Source organism: Bactrocera latifrons, unplaced genomic scaffold (assembly GCF_001853355.1).
Source record: "Bactrocera latifrons isolate USDA-ARS-PBARC rearing strain unplaced genomic scaffold, ASM185335v1 scaffold_530, whole genome shotgun sequence".
Taxonomy (NCBI): domain Eukaryota; kingdom Metazoa; phylum Arthropoda; class Insecta; order Diptera; family Tephritidae; genus Bactrocera; species Bactrocera latifrons.
In genome coordinates, this window is record NW_017537191.1 from 38,507 (window position 1) to 56,416 (window position 17,910).

The window sequence follows — 17,910 nt, forward strand, 5'->3', positions numbered from 1 at the left end:
TATATATGGGAATAACCCAAGGCTATCTCCGGTAGAAAAGTTATTCCATTTAAATCACAAAACGTGAGGTGAAGCAAAAGCTATTGTTTCGAAAGCGCCACTGACGAATGACGGATTCGCATTGGCTTGGAATAATTTGTTGTGTAGGTATGAAAACAAGCGAGTGCTTGTCAACTCACAACTAAATTTATTGTTCAAGCTTCCACACATCTCAACAGAATCTGAGACCGAGCTCAGGAATTTACAGCGGAAGATCAATAGCTGCATTTCAGCTTTACAAATACATGGCATCAATGTAGATAGCTGGGATGCCATATTTACATATTTGTGTTCTATCCGACTACCGGACTATGTACTGTCGCTTTGGGAACAATCTCTGGATTCGGATTCAGAGATGCCAAAATAGGTTGTGTTTGACAAGTTTCTAACCAAACGGATTAAAACGCTTGAGAGAGTATCAAACCTCAAAGGCGATTTGAGTACTCAACCTAATATTGAGTCGGCTGATGGTGAAGGTATGTTACCAACCTTGCAGTCAAGGATCAATTCCCATCACGCCAAGATAAACAATATCAAATGTAAACTGTGCTCATCTCAATCGCACATTTTGAAAACTTGTCAAAGATTCATTGAGATGCAACATAACGCACGGTTAAATGCTATCAGAAAACTTCACCTCTGCCTAAACTGTTTATCAGACTCACATGAAGTTAAAAATTGTAAAAGTATGTTTAATTGTAATAAATGTAAACAGAGACATCACTCTATGATTCACCGGGATCAGAGTAAGGAAATAGGTCAGATATCTGACAGCAGAGACACGACTGAGATTTCTACTAAATCTCATGTGGATTCTATTAAGGCCAATATTTCAAATGTGCCTACCAGTGGAAGCATGCTCTTAGGTACAGCCATGGTGACCATATGTCACAACAACAGCACCTTCACTGTCAGAGCCCTGATTGATTCGGGATCTACGCCACCTTCTTAAGCAGTAGTCTGCAAAAACGCTTACATCTGGCAAGCAAAAAGTTCAGCGCGCGAGTTTCAGGATTGAATAATACCGTATCAGGACGAGTTCAATCGGTATGCTCGATTACAATTGGTTCGCCCCGTAACAAAACTTTAAGACTAGAAGCGGAAGCGTTGGTACTGCCAAAATTGACTGGACTGCTTCCATCCAGATCAATTAAATCTTCAATGGTAAAAAGGTTACCCAATATCCCCTTAGCGGATAGTAATTTCCATGCGAGTCAAAAAGTTGACTTGTTGTTTGGAGCGGATCTTTACCCGAAAATCATTCTAAATGGGATAAAATCGAAAATCTTCGGATCCCTTGTTGCACAACGTACAGTGTTCGGTTGGATTTTAACCGGTTTCGTTCCCTCCGAAGAAACGAAGATAAATGGTAATGTCAACGGACAAAATGCAGCAATAGCTAAACAACAAGCACAAAACCATTTTTGTAGTAGAATTAATACTAATTTTTTATTTACACAGCAGAAACAACAATCGCCCCATCAGCAGACTATGCTGCAACAGCAATCGAAAAGACATCACCCACAATTATTATCACATCATCCAACAACGCCTCAACAACAAATGCATCAACCATATCAACAGCAGCACCAGCACCAGTTGCTCGGCGATCCTTTTGCTGCAATGTTAACGGTGACACAAGATGCACCAGCTAGTTTCAAGNTCGTTCGAGTACTTCTCGAACTATTGTCGTTATTAGAGTTGGGTTAGGGGTGGGAGGGTTTAAAGGATGGGTGGAAGGATTTGAGGGATGGGTGGTTTGCCCATAATCTATCCTCATTTGGTTTAACTGTTCTACTAATTCCTCGGCTGTGTTTGGCATTATCTCAAATAATTCTCTAATTAATTTAAAAAAATTTCTTTTGTACAACCACTTTTGTGTTTTTTTTACAATATTGTAATCTTCTTAATATATTTTGTAAGGCTTACATTAATAATTCCCAACTTTCCATGGGGTGTTTTTGATCACTTCGGGGTTGTCCATTTTCCTATATCGGTACTGGGGTCCCTCGACGTTTCTAGTCTAGATCCCACGTTGTACCATGGGCCGCTCGTTAGCACAGTATGTTTGTTGTTTTTCGCTTGTTACACTTTCACAATCCCTACCGTCGCCACTCGCGTAGCCTTACTTTTGATTTTCGATTGTCACTTTCGTACGTGCTGGTCCCTGCTCGGGCGCCAGTTAAAAAAACGTATTGTTATTTTTATAAAAAAAAAAAATATTTTCTTGGAGCTAGATACATAACTGAGGAATGCTCTGCGATCTTAGGTCTATTGTGCCCATTCTTGGAGCTATGCTCCTTTATTGAGTTTCACTAAAGAACTAAAATTTACAATTAGGTTGGCACTTCGCTGACGCTGCGCTTCCCACAGGTTGCCACTACACGTGTCGCACTCTCAGCGATTTAGTGGTGTCATATTATATTACTTTGTATCATATGATATTAATGCATCATATGATACTTTTTGAAAGTATGGGGTGCTAACTTATATACTGCTGTTTACATATTCGGCACTTGAGGAGCTTGAATAGAGTCACTTGCATTTGGGCATGTTGTGGTAATAATGTGGCATACTTTAAAGGACAAATTAGTGAATTAGTGCATTTTATCCCTTTATCCTTGATTTGTGTACTAAATTTAATTGAAATCGGAGGTCGGTTTCCGAGATATATCATTTAACTAACAAGTCAAATGTTTACACCAGCTCCCATAAAGCGCTCTCATACCATCTCGGACGTAAAATTTAATGTCTCTGGCATATTTAGTTAATGATTAAATGCGCTTTCAGTAGTTCTTAACCGTATCGTTATATGGGGAGTGTGCGGGGTTAACTTCCGATTTCATTTGACACTGTCGGTAGAAGTTTTCATAATATTTGCGCTACGCAAATTTGGTTGTTATAGATTTAGTGGTTTACGAGATATGTGCATTAAACTCCCACCTACCAAGTTTCATTAAGGTATCTCATTTAAAGCTTGCAGAGACGGATAGATAGACAATCTCCCGAATTCCAACTTTACTCGTCATCCCGATCATACTTACTTATAGGTGATCCGTACAAAAATATATTTGAAAAGAAACTGATATAACTATCACATTAAATAGATAACAGAAGTACACACGTGTATTGAGTTGCATTCTTAAAAACAACTCATATCATGGGGCATTATATTCAAACATACATACATACATTTATTAAAACTAGAGTCGCCAGTGGGACCAATAGAAAAGATAATTTATTAACAATTTGAAGAACTTCGCAAAGGAACCGAATTATAATCAACATTACCATTAACTTTAATTAAATTTAAATTTATAGTATTAATTACATCTCGTGTCCTACTCAATTACATATTTTATCTTTCTCTTTGTCTCTGACCATATTGTCTATCCTCAATTAATAGGATTGAACTTCTTCAAAAGGGTTGCCTTAAATTTGCCCTCTCCTCCTTAATTATTATTGTAATTTTTAAATAGCATAATTTTTGTTTCATAATTTTCTATTAGTCTGTAAGAATTAATGTTCATAGACTTAAGTACTTAAGTAACTAAATAAATAAAATGTATATACAATGTGTTCTTAATCCGTCCTGAACTCGGAAGTCGGTGGAGAAGACGAAAATGTCAAATAATAGCAGTTTTGAGTTAAGACTGCTTGTCTTTTGACTACATTTTGAGGTAAATGAAATATATGTATATCAATGTGTGAATAAAACGTGAGGAATTTGTTTATTAACCAAAACATACATACATCCATAAGCAATGAAAAATTATGTATTTGTATGCCCATATTTATTACAAAGATAGAAATAATTTCTTGTACTAATTGCTCAAAAACGAAGAAAGTAACGGGTGTTAATAAATATATGGAGGGACGTAAATGAGCTTATTCTTTTTTATTTAAGTTTTCATTAATGCTTCAATTCGGACCGGCTACGAATCTTATTGTGATGTTATTTCTACAGTTTACATTCTATTTGTGTGTTGCTTTGAATCGGCATTTGCTACTTTATCATTTTGCGCGTGTTTGTACCCATAAGTATAAATATAACGAATTTGTTATAAAAAATTACTCCCAGATCACAACTAACCAATTGAATTCGTATTGAAATTAATGGGAATAAAATTGATTGGCGCAGTTTTTAAAACAAATGTTATACAAAAAAACTGCAAGCTCATGAATAAATATAATAGAGATATTGTTACTTGAATTTAAACCTATTACGTAAATACCTTTTCTTCGGTTATAGCCGAATTAACAAAAGCGCGCCAGTCGTTTCTCCATTTCGCTACGTATTGCCAATTGGAGATTCCAAGCGAAGACAGACAGAGGTTCTCCCCTCAAATCTTTCGCAGAACCTTTCTCTCGAAAACTCGTAAATAGAGTTTGGTTTTTGTTCGTCGAGAGAAGACTTTACTGCTCAATTGCCTACTTAGCACCGAAGTAGACGGAATTGTCTACAACTTCGAAGTTATGACTGTCAACGGTCTGTCTGGAGAAAGCAGAACTAACGGCGCGGTTGTTAAGGCCAATGATATCAATATTATCAGCATCTGCCAGCAGCTGTCCACTCTTATAGAAGATTGTACCTTCTCGGTTTAGTTCTGCAGCTCGAATTACTTTCTCCAGAAGTAGGTTGAAGAAGTCAGACGAAAGAGAGTCGCCTTGTCTGAAAACTCGTTTGGTATCGAACGGCTCGGAGAGGTCTTTCCCGATCCTGACAGAGCTTTTGGAGGTGCTCAACGTCAGCTTACACAGCCGTATGAGTTTTGCGGGGATACCAAATTCAGACATCTCGGCATAAAAGCAGGAGTGCGAATTTTAAATAAAGTGCATTGGAGTAAAGTAGTAAAACCTTATCCACATTGCTTGTTTTCGGGCGAATATGGTTTAACAGAGCATATTTGGAGGGTTTATGACAAATAATCTTAAAATATATTAAGCTTGTTGATCACAGAAGACATAGTTAATGATTTGGTATTTCAAGGATGATGGTCGAAGACGATGTATTTTGGATTGGAAATGCAGAACATGCAATATTCCACTATGTCTATCGAAAAATAAAACTTGCATCCAAGAGTATCATAGAGTTGACAGCAGCGATAGTGGTCTATAAATTATAAATAATTATATAAAATTATATTTATATTATATTATATTATATTCGAACATCCAGCTGACCTTATATCTTAAGGTATATCCTTGACTTTTATTCCTGCAAGTTGTAAGTAAAAGCATGAAATTTTCGCGTATTTGTCGGAAAAAAAGTTTTTCAAAGCTTTAAACACCCCGCGACCCGTTCTAATAGTAAATTATGAGCTCTTGAAAATAATCGATTTTTGAAATTTTGTTATTAATAACTAGCTGACTCCGCAGGCGTTGTCCTGCGCGATATTATGTGTTTTTAAATGAAAAAAAGTTGGATTTTTTTTTAATGTAATGTAAATATGCAGAGAAGATGGTTTTCCAACTTGTGAACACGGCGTGTGGAAACCATGGCATTTCTATATTTATGCCACACACTTTTAGCGAATATTCTTGTGTCCTGCTGATTTTCATTGCAAATGCAGTTATCCCTGGAAACAATTAGTCGGGTTCCTTTACACAGACGCCTGAAGATGCGAAACATAAGTAATAAAAACAGATCCAAGAATTTAGAATTGAAATTGGATAATTCGTCTTCGGCTTCGTCTTCATTGTCAAGATGATCGATCGATTTGTATCAGCGCAAACCACCCGGGATTTGACTTTGATTCTTTTCGGCAGCGTGTACTCAAGTAATCGTAGTTACGATAATTTCGCAAATGTTCGGATAATCATTCGTGATTAGTTCCTCTTTTCTTGAAGTGAATTGACAAAAGGCAGCTGATATCAAAGCACTGGAAGTATCATCCGAAATTTGCCCATTTCCAGTTCTTAGAGAATACGATGTAAAATGTCTTCGGCAATATCATTTTTGTTTGTATCCCACAATTGACGCGGGTGAAGGCTGATATGTCGAAGTGATCATCGCAAAAAGTGTGCGAACTTCAGTGGCATGCGAATATAGTGATTATCATGTTCCAGCAATTGTAATTGCAGGCATGCTTCTCAAAAAGTTGCACACACCGTACTATTCACAGTACGTAATGACTCAAATGACGCTGAACCACGTACATCAATCAATAGCTACCGAGGGTAGAAACCATTGTCGTTTTTTGGGTGGATTGTATAAATTAGTCTTAATGCATTTGTTGAGAACACACCTGGGTGTCCATCTACTGCTTGACCTTGCTTTCTGCGTAACCAATTCCATGTATAATATCAAGACATTTTCGAATAGAGCGATGTTCTTGCAAACGGATCTGCAAGTTGAGAAAAAACTCGCAAATGTCAATTTTGTTGTTAGCAGTGTTTCCGTTGGGTGTACTGTATTCTATGGGTTAAAATCCACACTTTGGCCTTCTCCAAACAAACTGCGAGGTGCACAATAGTAGAAAAACGTTCATGAGTTGCAAAAGTAAATATCTTACAAAGCGCTTTATATCTTTAAAAGAGACTCATTTGATACTTACTGATCTAATCTCGTTCAAGGCCAATAACCGCCATGTTGCTTTCTTTGGTGACGTACTTGCAACCGTATTTGATAGATTTCACCAAACTGCAATACTCAACACTGATATGAGTTTTGAGTGTGAATTAGTCAATAATGGCAAATATGATACGATCCAAATGTTGTCAACTTTGATATTCATTCCTCAATTGAATGCTGAATGTTCTTCTATTGTCGCCTAGTGAGTGACACCAATACAGTGCATATTCATTATTTCCAGTTTGCGTTTCCGAAAGAAAAGCATGTGGTTAGTGTGTCGAGTATTTATTGTGAGACAAACAAACCGAAGTCCGATTGTGGGTCTGCAAGGTCCATGAACTATATTGGTTTTCATCACTTCGTATAATACTTGATGATTTGTTACTCTACAAATTACATCGTAGCCGTTGTTTGAAAAGGCTGTGACATCGTGCCGATCGCTTGCTAATTGACCGCGATCCATAATTTCCCAAGTATGTCATCACATCCTGCAAATTTACGTTATGAATAGCCGAAATTAAGAAAGCAATCGACCGAAATTGAACGTCAAATATTTTACAAATAAATCAATTGGAAACCAAAAGAAAATAATTTGTATGTAAAAGTAACATCTTGGATATTTACTCTCGTATGTCTGTTAAAAATGAACATTTTCTGAATTTTTTACAAACCATCCTCATTGGTTGAGGTCAATTGTCATTTCTTGCAATGGTTTAGTCAGACAAACCGCAATAGCAATAAAGCTCGAATTGACTCTACATCTTTTCCGGCAAATATTCGAATTGGCCACTTATTTTCAAAAATTCTAGTGCCACGGATGCATACATTTCTGAAGAACAAGTTTAAAAAATGTCATGGCGATTGCTTAATTTAAGTTTTTAGAACGTACTCTTGAAACATGTATCTATCTAAATATACAAAAAATAAAAGGCGATTTTTTTAAGCTCACAAAGTAGAAACTAATTTAATTAGTTTAATTTTTTGTACATTTGTATTCAGAGATTTTTAGAATAAACATAAACGAATACGACAACGTTATCTGAAGAAAAAGTAGAAATATTAATTTTCTCGTTATATACTTGTATAACAATTTTGACCTCCTATGGTAGCAGTGCATTTCCCTACTGGGTTTCTATGTAAGTATATGAATATATACATAGGTGCATGTATGAAATGCATTACCGGTGTTGGCATAACAACCTAATCACATACATACATATGTATGTATGAATATATGAATATACCTACATGCACATGGGAAGTAGGTAGAGCAAGTTATTTCGCTGACTAAAACCATTTGGTCAACCATGGCTCTAATTCTCGGTGAATGGTGAGAACAACTTTTGGTAACCATAACTCGTACCATCTTATACCGCATTTAGCGAAGTTAGTACGATTGTTACGATTGTAATTATAGCAAGTGTTATATTTTAGCGCTTCTATTGCTTCCTTCAACGTCAATTGTCGGGACCTTTTTCAATATACTATAATATATACTATAAGTAAAATATATAAAACTTTCTGAACGTCTCTCAGCACGTTTTAACAATGTCTTCGAGCAAATATAATTGATATTAGATCAAAATTTAAACTAAGCGCGTATGTTAATACATACACATATTTATATGAAACAAATATTCGTAGTTTGGGGTTTCGCTATCAATTTGTGAGCAATATTCCTTTATTCGCTGAGTTAATGAGAAAAGACAGTCGAGAACCAACTGTGAGTGCTCAGTTGTAGGTGGGTGAGTATCAGTCGTGATTTTGTGGCTGTGAGCATTCCCATACTAGCGTATCTGTTGGCAAGTGAGCTTGTTAATTTGTTTGCGATATCAACGGCAGTAACAATAATGCACAACTTCTACGAGAATAAGATCAGAACAAAACGAAGTATGCAATAATAAAATATCAACAATTGATGTTTAAAGAACAGTGTCGACTTTAATGTACCGTTATAAAAAAATATATACATATGTATATGTTTATATTTTTTTACTGAACTAACCGCTGAACGAAGGAAAGCCAATTGTGCAATATTTGTTGATTGAAACGTGAAATCATCGTCATCCCACTCACAAGGCAAGATCAGTTAAACGCTATTATTTTATCATACACAACGAAAATACATTGTATACTCGTATRTATTACATACATACATATACGTTCGTTGAAAAGTATTAAGCCAGTGACAAAAACATATAAGCTTACGTATATTCAAGTACATATGTATGTATATTCTTGTGTATGTATGTGTCGATATGGACATATGTGAACTCTAGTTCGTGATCGGGGTGTGTATGGTGAATTTGAGAAATAGATGATCGTATAAATGTAAAAAAGCATGTAATACTCACGTGAATGTGTACACCTAGTTTATGGAAAGGCATTGAAATACGTTCGTACAAACATTAACACGAATACAATATTTTACGAAGGCAAGACTGTCCGAATTAGGCTTGTATAATACTTAATTGTCAGAAAAAATTATTCCAAATTTAAGCACACACTCTTCTATTTAAGTACGTACATTTGTTTACACCTAATACAAAGGGAGGCGCGAAAGAGTAAGCTGCGTGTAAAGTGTGTGTGGATATGAAGCTCACCAACCTGCCAGCAAAGGTTACTTGAGCTCTCCATCTCTTCTACATCGCAACGTACTCGTTTACTCCCTGATTACTTTTCACAGACTACTAATATAAATTTCCATATACACACACATACACTCAGTACATCTGCATACTTTTAAACGGTTTATTAAGATAAGTATCTGAACAAAAGAGCCCCGACCTCTTCCATGCTTATTTCCCATTCAATTAGCTATATCGAACTTATATACGGTTACTAGAATGTATGTATGTGTGTAGTAAGTGACTGTTGGTGGTAGAGCTATCATCAGTAAGATTCATGAGAAATATCTATACATATATAAATACTTATGTATGTATGTCGATACATGGAGACAACGCCAACAAAGCAACATTGATGACAATATACATAAATGTGTGTACTACAAATGGACGTAAATACTTGTATGTTCATATATACATACATATGTATGGATAGGTTAGCAATGAAATAAGCTTTTAGGTCGCAGTCATCAGTAGTTTTCGTTTTCGTTCTCGTTTTCATTTATTTTGTACTTGTCGTGAGTATCGAGCGAGCGCCACCAGTAGATCTGTCGAAGTCCGTGTTTGAATCGTCGCTAAAGCTGGATCTGTTAACAGAAACACAAGCAAGACTAGAATCATCACCATCGCTGAACCGATTGATTGGATACGGATTCTGCAGTTTCCCGCAAGCGACACAATTTCTCCCTGATCATTTTTGTTTTGACCTCGTGGACGAACGACGCGCGGTAGCGGTGGTGGTTGGATTCAGCCAAAAGTTCAACTAAAATGCTGGTCTCATTTCGCTGTGCGAAGCATTGCTTCGTTGTATTAAAATTGCTCCTTTAACGTGCTTTAACGTTCCATAGACGCTCACCGAAAACCTAAACTACTGAAAAATATCACAACTAAAGACTCTAAATGATACAAGTTTATTAGTGTTGCCTAAATGGGTGTCCATTTTGTCGATATACATAAGTATATACGAGAATGTGCGCGTAATTATATCAAATACTGGCGTTTTTCGTTTCAGGCGTGAACAAATTGAAATACATAGTCGGATCAATTAATAAGTACATTTTAATTCAAGCAAATCTGATTAAAAATTTAACAAATATTCCACGATAATAAATATGTGTTTACAGTGAGTGAGCATTTATAGTTTGAGAAACTAGCTGAAACGTCATTAAAATCACGCTCTTACTAACTGGCCGAGCTCACAACGACAGCGTCAACAACTCAACAGCAAAAAGGAAAAACAATAACAACCATAAAAAAACAAAAAAAGTGGGCAGAAGTGAACTTATCATATTAATAAATACAGTGTTGAATAAGTAATACAAAGCTAAAAAGTTAAACACACATGAGTAGTGAACAAGATTACGCTTGTGGCATTGTATAGGAAAATCACCATACATCGCACACCAATTCGACTAGCGACTGTATCGAATTGTTAACAAAACGAAAAACCTATTTCAGAAAGTAATCGAGTGTTGTGCGAATCGGCATAATTTAAGAAATACGCCATTTTCTGAGAACGTAATTTGCTTATTATTTTCCAAAAATGATCATATTACCAGTCAAAAAATACTAAAAACAAGTAAAAACGTGGTACAATTAAAGTAGAAAATAAAGTTCATATATTCAATAAAGTGCACATAAATTAATCTGAATATTCGTTTCATACTGTCGGACATCGAACGAAAACAGTCAAAGCACCATGAAGAATTTGAGCATTTGACTAGACGCGATAAGCGCAACAACAAAGCCGATAGAAAGCTGGAGTGCTGCCTGATTAAACTGATAAATTGCTGCGAACGCGAACAGTGAGAAATCCACACGAACAATTATACTTGAGAATAAACTACACAAACAGAGTTTTTAACTTTTTCGATCGCGAAAACAAATCTTTGCCTTTCAATAAATGGAGAAGCCTAACCACAAAGAACTCCGATTCCATTCCAATGAGCACCAAGTGAGTTACATGTATCTGATAAACAAAATGCTGCTGAAAATCGAAAATACCCTACTTCGAAGCCATCGTCAACGTGAGACAACAGGAATAAAGGAGCTGTACAATTCCTTTTTCGTGTTATTTTAAACAATTTAGCTGTGAAGCTTGCAAATTGTTTCACTAAAACAGCCTTCAGTGTCAAAGTAAAATATTTAGTCAACTAGTTCGTGTTACAAATCTATATTCATTTTATCGATATTAAGGAGTTCAATATAAAATAGTAAATAAAATAACAGTAGAAATTAGCGTAAAGAAGCATACGGTTATTAGTAAAATCAAAGTGTAAATAGCTTCCCTGAATGTGGAAAATAAATATTGCAAGGTCCCTGTACCTCAAACTCTTAAAAATTTAAAAAATATGTGCTTATAGTACATATATTCTGAAACCCGCCACTATTTTGCTACATCAACTTCATTAGGAAGATCTAAAGACAACTTCCTTGGTTGTCTTCCAAAATTCTAAACTAACAAATCGCGTCGGAAAGAAATAATAACAACGTATGTATGTAAGTGAAAACATTTGTTCCGGGACTTTATTATTAAATATTGGTAATTGAACACAAATATTGCGTTTTAATCGATCGTGTGAGTGCGTGTATTAAATCCTTGGCATATTTACAAAACCGAATGGCGCTTTCGCTGCTTTCGCAACATCACCAGCAGCCAAATTACTTCGATTTGCAAACATTGTTTGATGCATATCCATTACAACAACACCAACAACAAAACCCCCAATACCCCTATAATTATCACCAACAACAAGATTTGCAACTCCAGCAGCAACAACAGTACAATCACCAATTGCATATAGAGCAGCAGCAGCAATTACAACATTTGCCGGCGCACAAAAGCTCAGGAATCAACGATTCGACTTTGAAAGCCGATCCGACAACAGAACCAATGAGCTTTTGTTCAGATCAAATGGAATACCCCGCCAGTAATCTTCATCAGAATCATAATCATTATCAGCAGCAGCAAAGTAGAAATAGTGACGAAAACATTAACCATATCATTAACACCAATATTAATGGCAGTATCGGCAATAACAGAAAGACCAGCAACATTACGCATAATAACAACAATAGCCCGGTAAGTACCATTATCTCCCCCATAGATAACAAAACAGTTTAACATTACATTATAATGATGAGCGATATTACCATTTTAATATCTGTGATACCTGTGATTGCTTTTAAACCACTGTGGCTTTATATTGCTATTGTGATCTCAAATAAAACAATGAAATTATGAAAACATTTGTACTCAATTTATATTTGGTTTTAACAATAAATAAAATTAAAATTAAAATTTAAAAAATTTTTAAGTAGTTGCAACTTCTGATTACTTATTAAACGATTAAGCTTCTATACTTAAAACATGTTTTTAATATTTGCATTTAAAATTAATAGCATTTGGGCATTTTAATCGCCCAAGCGGCCTTAGAAAATATTGGGTGGTAGTTCCATACCAGCCGCTTTTATGTTTTATGCTCTTTTGATATTGCGATTACAAGTACCCTAAAGATTTTTGTGAACTGCTTCGCAATCGCTATTCACAAAATGGAACTGCTATCGCATTTCATAGAACTCACAAAACTTTTATTTACCAAAAGAGATTGCAGTAGCGATATGCGATTTTTCAATCACAGTGAAAAACAAGAAAAATCATTAACTTCGGCTGCACCGAAGCTAATATACCCTTCACAGGTGCATTTCTGTTAGTAACTATGTGTTCAGTTTTTATGAAAGTTATGTGCTATGATAATCCGATAAGAATAATTTTTTCGGAGATTATATTATTACTTTAAGCAGTAATCCATGCCAAATTTCGTGAAGATACCACGTGAAATGCCAAGTTTCCATACAAGCATTTGATTCCGATCATTCAGTTTTTCAAGAACTTGATACCGATCATTCACTTTATATGGCAGCTATATGTTATAGTGGTCCGATATCGGCAGTTCCGACAAATGAGCAGCTTCTGGAAGAAAAAATTACGTTTGGAAAATTTCAAAACGATATCTTAAAAACTGAGGGACTAGTTCTTATTGGATATAAGTAAGCACCCCATACATTCAAAAAGTAATGTAATATGACACCACTAAATCGCTGAGAGTGCGACACGTGTAGTGGCAACCTGTGGGAAGCGCAGCGTCAGCGAAGTGCCAACCTATGGTAATTGTAAATTTTAGTTCTTTAGTGAAACTCAATAAAGGAGCATAGCTCCAAGAATGGGCACAATAGACCTAAGGTCGCAGTGCATTCCTCAGCTATGTATCTAGCTCCAAGAAAATATTTTTTTTTTATAAAAATAACAATACGTTTTTTTAACTGGCGCCCGAGCAGGGGCCAGTGCGCACGAAAGTGACAATCGAAAATCAAAAGTAAGGCTACGCGAGTGGCGACGGTAGGGATTGTGAAAGTGTAACAAGCGAAAAACAACAAAACATACTGTGCTAACGAGCGGCCCATGGTACAATGTGGGATCTAGACTAGAAACGTCGAGGAACCCCAGTATCGATATAGGAAAATGGACAACCCCGAAGCGATCAACAACACCCCATGGGAAGCTGGAAATTATTAATGTAAGCCTTACAAAATATTCTAAGAAGATTACAATATTGTAAAAAAAAGTGCTCGTACAAAAGAATTTTTTTTAAGATTAATTAAACTAAGAGAAAAAATTTGAGATAATGCCAAACACAGCCGAGGAATTAGTAGAACAGTTAAACCAAATGAGGATAGATTATGGGCAAACCATCCTTTAAACCCTCCCAGCCCTAACCCAACTCTAATAACGGCAATAGTTCGAGAAGTACTATAACGAGTGAATTTACAAACTGTAACTGACTTCACTGAACCCGAACACAGCGTAACAATGAACGCGAATAATATAAATGAATTAGATAAGATTCCAGACATGGTCAAATGTCTTAGAGAATTTTCAGGACGACCAGGAGAATTTAAGTCCTGGAGGAAGAGCGTAGACAGAATCTTTAAAGCTTATGAGGGAGTCAAAAATACCCCTAAATATTTCGCGATAATCGCGATTAGGAACAAAATAATTAGCGATCCCGACACCGTATTGGAATCGTTCAATACTCCACTTGATTGGAGCCAAATTCGAAAATGGCTAATGATGCATTATTCGGATAAAAGGGACATCGGTACCCTTGAATATCAGATGACCACTCTAGTCCAACGCCATGACGACATTCCGACTTTTTACCAAAAAGTTTATCAACATCTTTCACTTATATTAGACAAAATTTTCTGTCTTGAGCTAAGTGACGAGTCCATACGGACTATGACCAACTCATGTAGGGACAAAGCTCCTCAAAGCTGGTTGAGAGAACCAACAGCCTTACCCCAAGCACTACATTTATGTCAAAAACTTGACAACATAACATATAGAATAAATCATGCCAACAATATATACAAAGCAAATATTCAATCACCACCACGAGTTCCCCGAAATAACAACTTTAATAACTACAATAGAGTTTTTTACCCCGAATTAACATATTCCCACTCCCCCAGACGAAATTTCGACCAACATCCATTCGGTCGTCAATCAAACTGATATCCCCAAAACTCTCCCAACTATATGCAAAATAACCAAGGATTCATACAGAGGTTCAACAATTACCCGAACAACCCCCATATTACTAGAGAAAATACCTCCTTTAAAAATAGACCAAATGTATCACCTAAACCACCGACCCCAATGGAAGTCGACCAATCAATACGATCAAGACAAATCAATTATCAGAATAGGCTGAAAACATTCCAGGAGAATCGACCACCCAAACGTCCGATTTCCGCACAACTGATTCATCCTCCAAGCAAAATACAAAGAAATTTTTTTACTAACGCGGTAGAATTAGACCCGAACGGGATATACGATGACAATCTCTACGATAATGCAAGTAAAGACGAACCTGATACTATTAATTTTTTAAATTAGCGCCGTCTTCGTTGCCTTATTACGAATTTAGAACAAGGCGCGAAGACACAGCAGATTTTCTTATTGATACCGGATCCAATAAGAACTACATTCAATCCACTAGAATTAGGAATCCCATTCCGAATGAGAAGCCTTTACAGTGAAATCGGTTGCCGGAACAATCGAAATTACCCACCGTATCTTTGTCGACATTTTTGGACCAAGGGTAGGCAAAATAAAATTTTTCATACTACCAACTCTAGGATCGTTCCACGGCATAATAGGCAACGACACACTTAAAGAATTAAAAGCAATTATTCACACCGACAAAAATAATATTAAAAATATAAAGTAAATAGTGTGGCAACCAATATTCCACATCTCTCATTAGAACAACAAAACAAAATTAATAATATTATTGATAAATGTCCAAACCTTTTTTCCGATCCCGATGAAAAACTTACCTACCAGTAAAAGGTGAAATCCGGACAGCAACCGAAGCCCCCGTCTACTCTAAGCCATACCCGTACCCCATGTCATTAAAATACGAGATCGAACTCCAAATCGAAGAACTCTTAGATAACGGAATAATAAGGAGAATTTCCGTATAACTCTCCAATTTGGATAGTTAACAAAAAGTCAGATACCTCTGGCGAAAAAAAATGTCGAATGTTCGTACATTATCGTAAACTCAATTCAGTTACGGTCCCTGATAAACACCCCATACCAGAATTAACGAAGTCCTTGCAAATCTGGGAAAAAATAAACTATTTACTGTTATCGATTTAAAAAGTGGATTCCATCAGATTCCACTCCGCGAGTCAGACATTGAAAAAACCGCAGTTTCCGTAAACAACGGAAAATATGAATTCCTCCGCTTACCTTTCGGTCTAAAAAATGATCCAGCCACGTTCCAAAGAGCACTAGACGATATCCTTCCTCAACACATAGGAGTAAGATGCTATGTTTACATAGATGATGTAATAATATTTGGCAAAAACGAAGAAGAACATTTTAAAAATATAGATTTAGTATTTCAAACCTTAGAAAATGCTAACATGAAAATCTAATTAGACAAATGTACATTTGCTAAAGAAGAAGCAGAATTCTTAGGATATGTAATTAGTTCAAATGGGATAAAAACCAACTCCGAAAAAGTAGAAGCGGTAGCTAAATTCTCAGTTCCACAAACTCTCAAAGAATTAAGATCCTTCCTAGGTATGTCAGGTTATTACCGACGATTTATCCAGGACTACGGAAAAGTAGCCAAACCATTAACAGCACTGTTAAGAGGAGAAGCCGGTCATGTCTACAAAAGGAACTCCAAAAAAATAGAAGTAGAATTAGACAACGAGGCCTTAGAAGCATTTAATAAAATAAAAAATACTTTAGTATCCAAGGATATAGTTTTAGCGCATCCAAATTTCGACAAAGATTTTGAACTAAGGACCGACGCCTCAGATTTCGCATTAGGTGCCGTCCTATCGCAAGACGGTAGACCAGTTAATTTCATATCGAGAACTCTAAGTAAGGCCGAAGAACATTATGGAACTAATGGGAAAGAAATCCTTGGTATAATATGGTCACTTAATTCACTTAGAAATTACCTCTACGGTTCAAAAAAAGTTAAAATTATCACCGATCATCAACCTCTTACCTATGCCTTAAGCCATAAGAACACTAAYAGTAAAATGAAGCGATGGAAAGCCATTTTAGAAGAATATAATTACGAACTAACTTACAAACCTCGTAAAACAAATGTAGTTGCAGACGCCCTTTCAAGGATACCAATACAAATAAATTCACTCACACCTACGATTCATAGCGATGAAAGCTCAAGTCATAATCTAATCCCTTGTAAAGAAGTTACAATTAATGTTTTCAAAAACCAAATTTTTTTCAAGTTTGACGAAATATCTTTATATCAATTTAAAATATTCGTTAAGAATATTCGTTAAGAAAAATAGGAGATTAGGAACTGAGTTAACTAAACGCTACAGTAAGGAAATAGTTAAAGAAGATATAAATAGTACCGTGTTAACTGAAAAAGGACAAATAATTCACAAAGGTAGAATACGTACTAAATATGTACTGACACTCTTTTTCAGAATATTACTACCGCTATGCCTGGCGGAAGTACAGATCCTCGACTACTCAAACTCCAAATTAATAACAATAGAAAAGGGAACGGCTAGACTACAAACAGGAACATTTAGGATAATACATGAAATTGACATAGAAAAATATACGGACACACTTGACGACATAGAAGCGACTATTAAAATTGAAACTATCCGCAAAAAGTCTAACTACCCCTTCATATCCCATTAGATAGCACAGATAAGAGCCCAACTTAACAATCTAAAAGTAGAGAAAAAACTAAAGAGATCAGTAAATTTCCTGGGTAGCGCATGGAAATTGATTGCAGGAAGTCCAAACCATGAAGACTACGAAATAATTCCAAATAAAATAAATAATGTCTTACAAAATAACAAGGTATTAATTAACAAACTTACAATAGGCAAAATTAGTGAGATAACAAATATTACAAATAATATAATGAAAATCATGCAAATGAAAAAAGTTTAGAAATTGAAGCATTTTTAGAGTTAAAATACAAATTAGAAATAATTAAGGACGAAATTTTAAATATAGCATACGCAATACATTGGGCAAAAGTCAACATAATAAATTCCTTTATTTTATCAAATGAAGAAATAAATATTGCGAAA

General features: G+C 35.7%; 1 protein-coding gene across 3 annotated transcripts in view; it reads left to right on the forward strand.

Moving 5' to 3' along the window:
- Positions 1 to 8,060: 8,060 nt before the first annotated feature.
- The window catches only part of LOC108974162 (transcription factor CP2), a 56,042-nt gene continuing 46,192 nt past the window's right edge, over positions 8,061 to 17,910 (forward strand). Inside the window, exons 1-2 of one of the 3 annotated variants that reach the window (XM_018941849.1) lie at positions 8,061 to 8,076; positions 10,253 to 12,322. In XM_018941849.1, coding sequence (XP_018797394.1) covers positions 11,861 to 12,322 — 462 coding nt within the window. In that variant the 5' untranslated portion in view covers positions 8,061 to 8,076; positions 10,253 to 11,860. Of the gene's footprint in view, positions 8,077 to 8,266; positions 8,359 to 9,764; positions 12,323 to 17,910 lie in introns of those variants that run through there. The other 2 variants (XM_018941848.1, XM_018941847.1) reach the window with 2 other exon arrangements.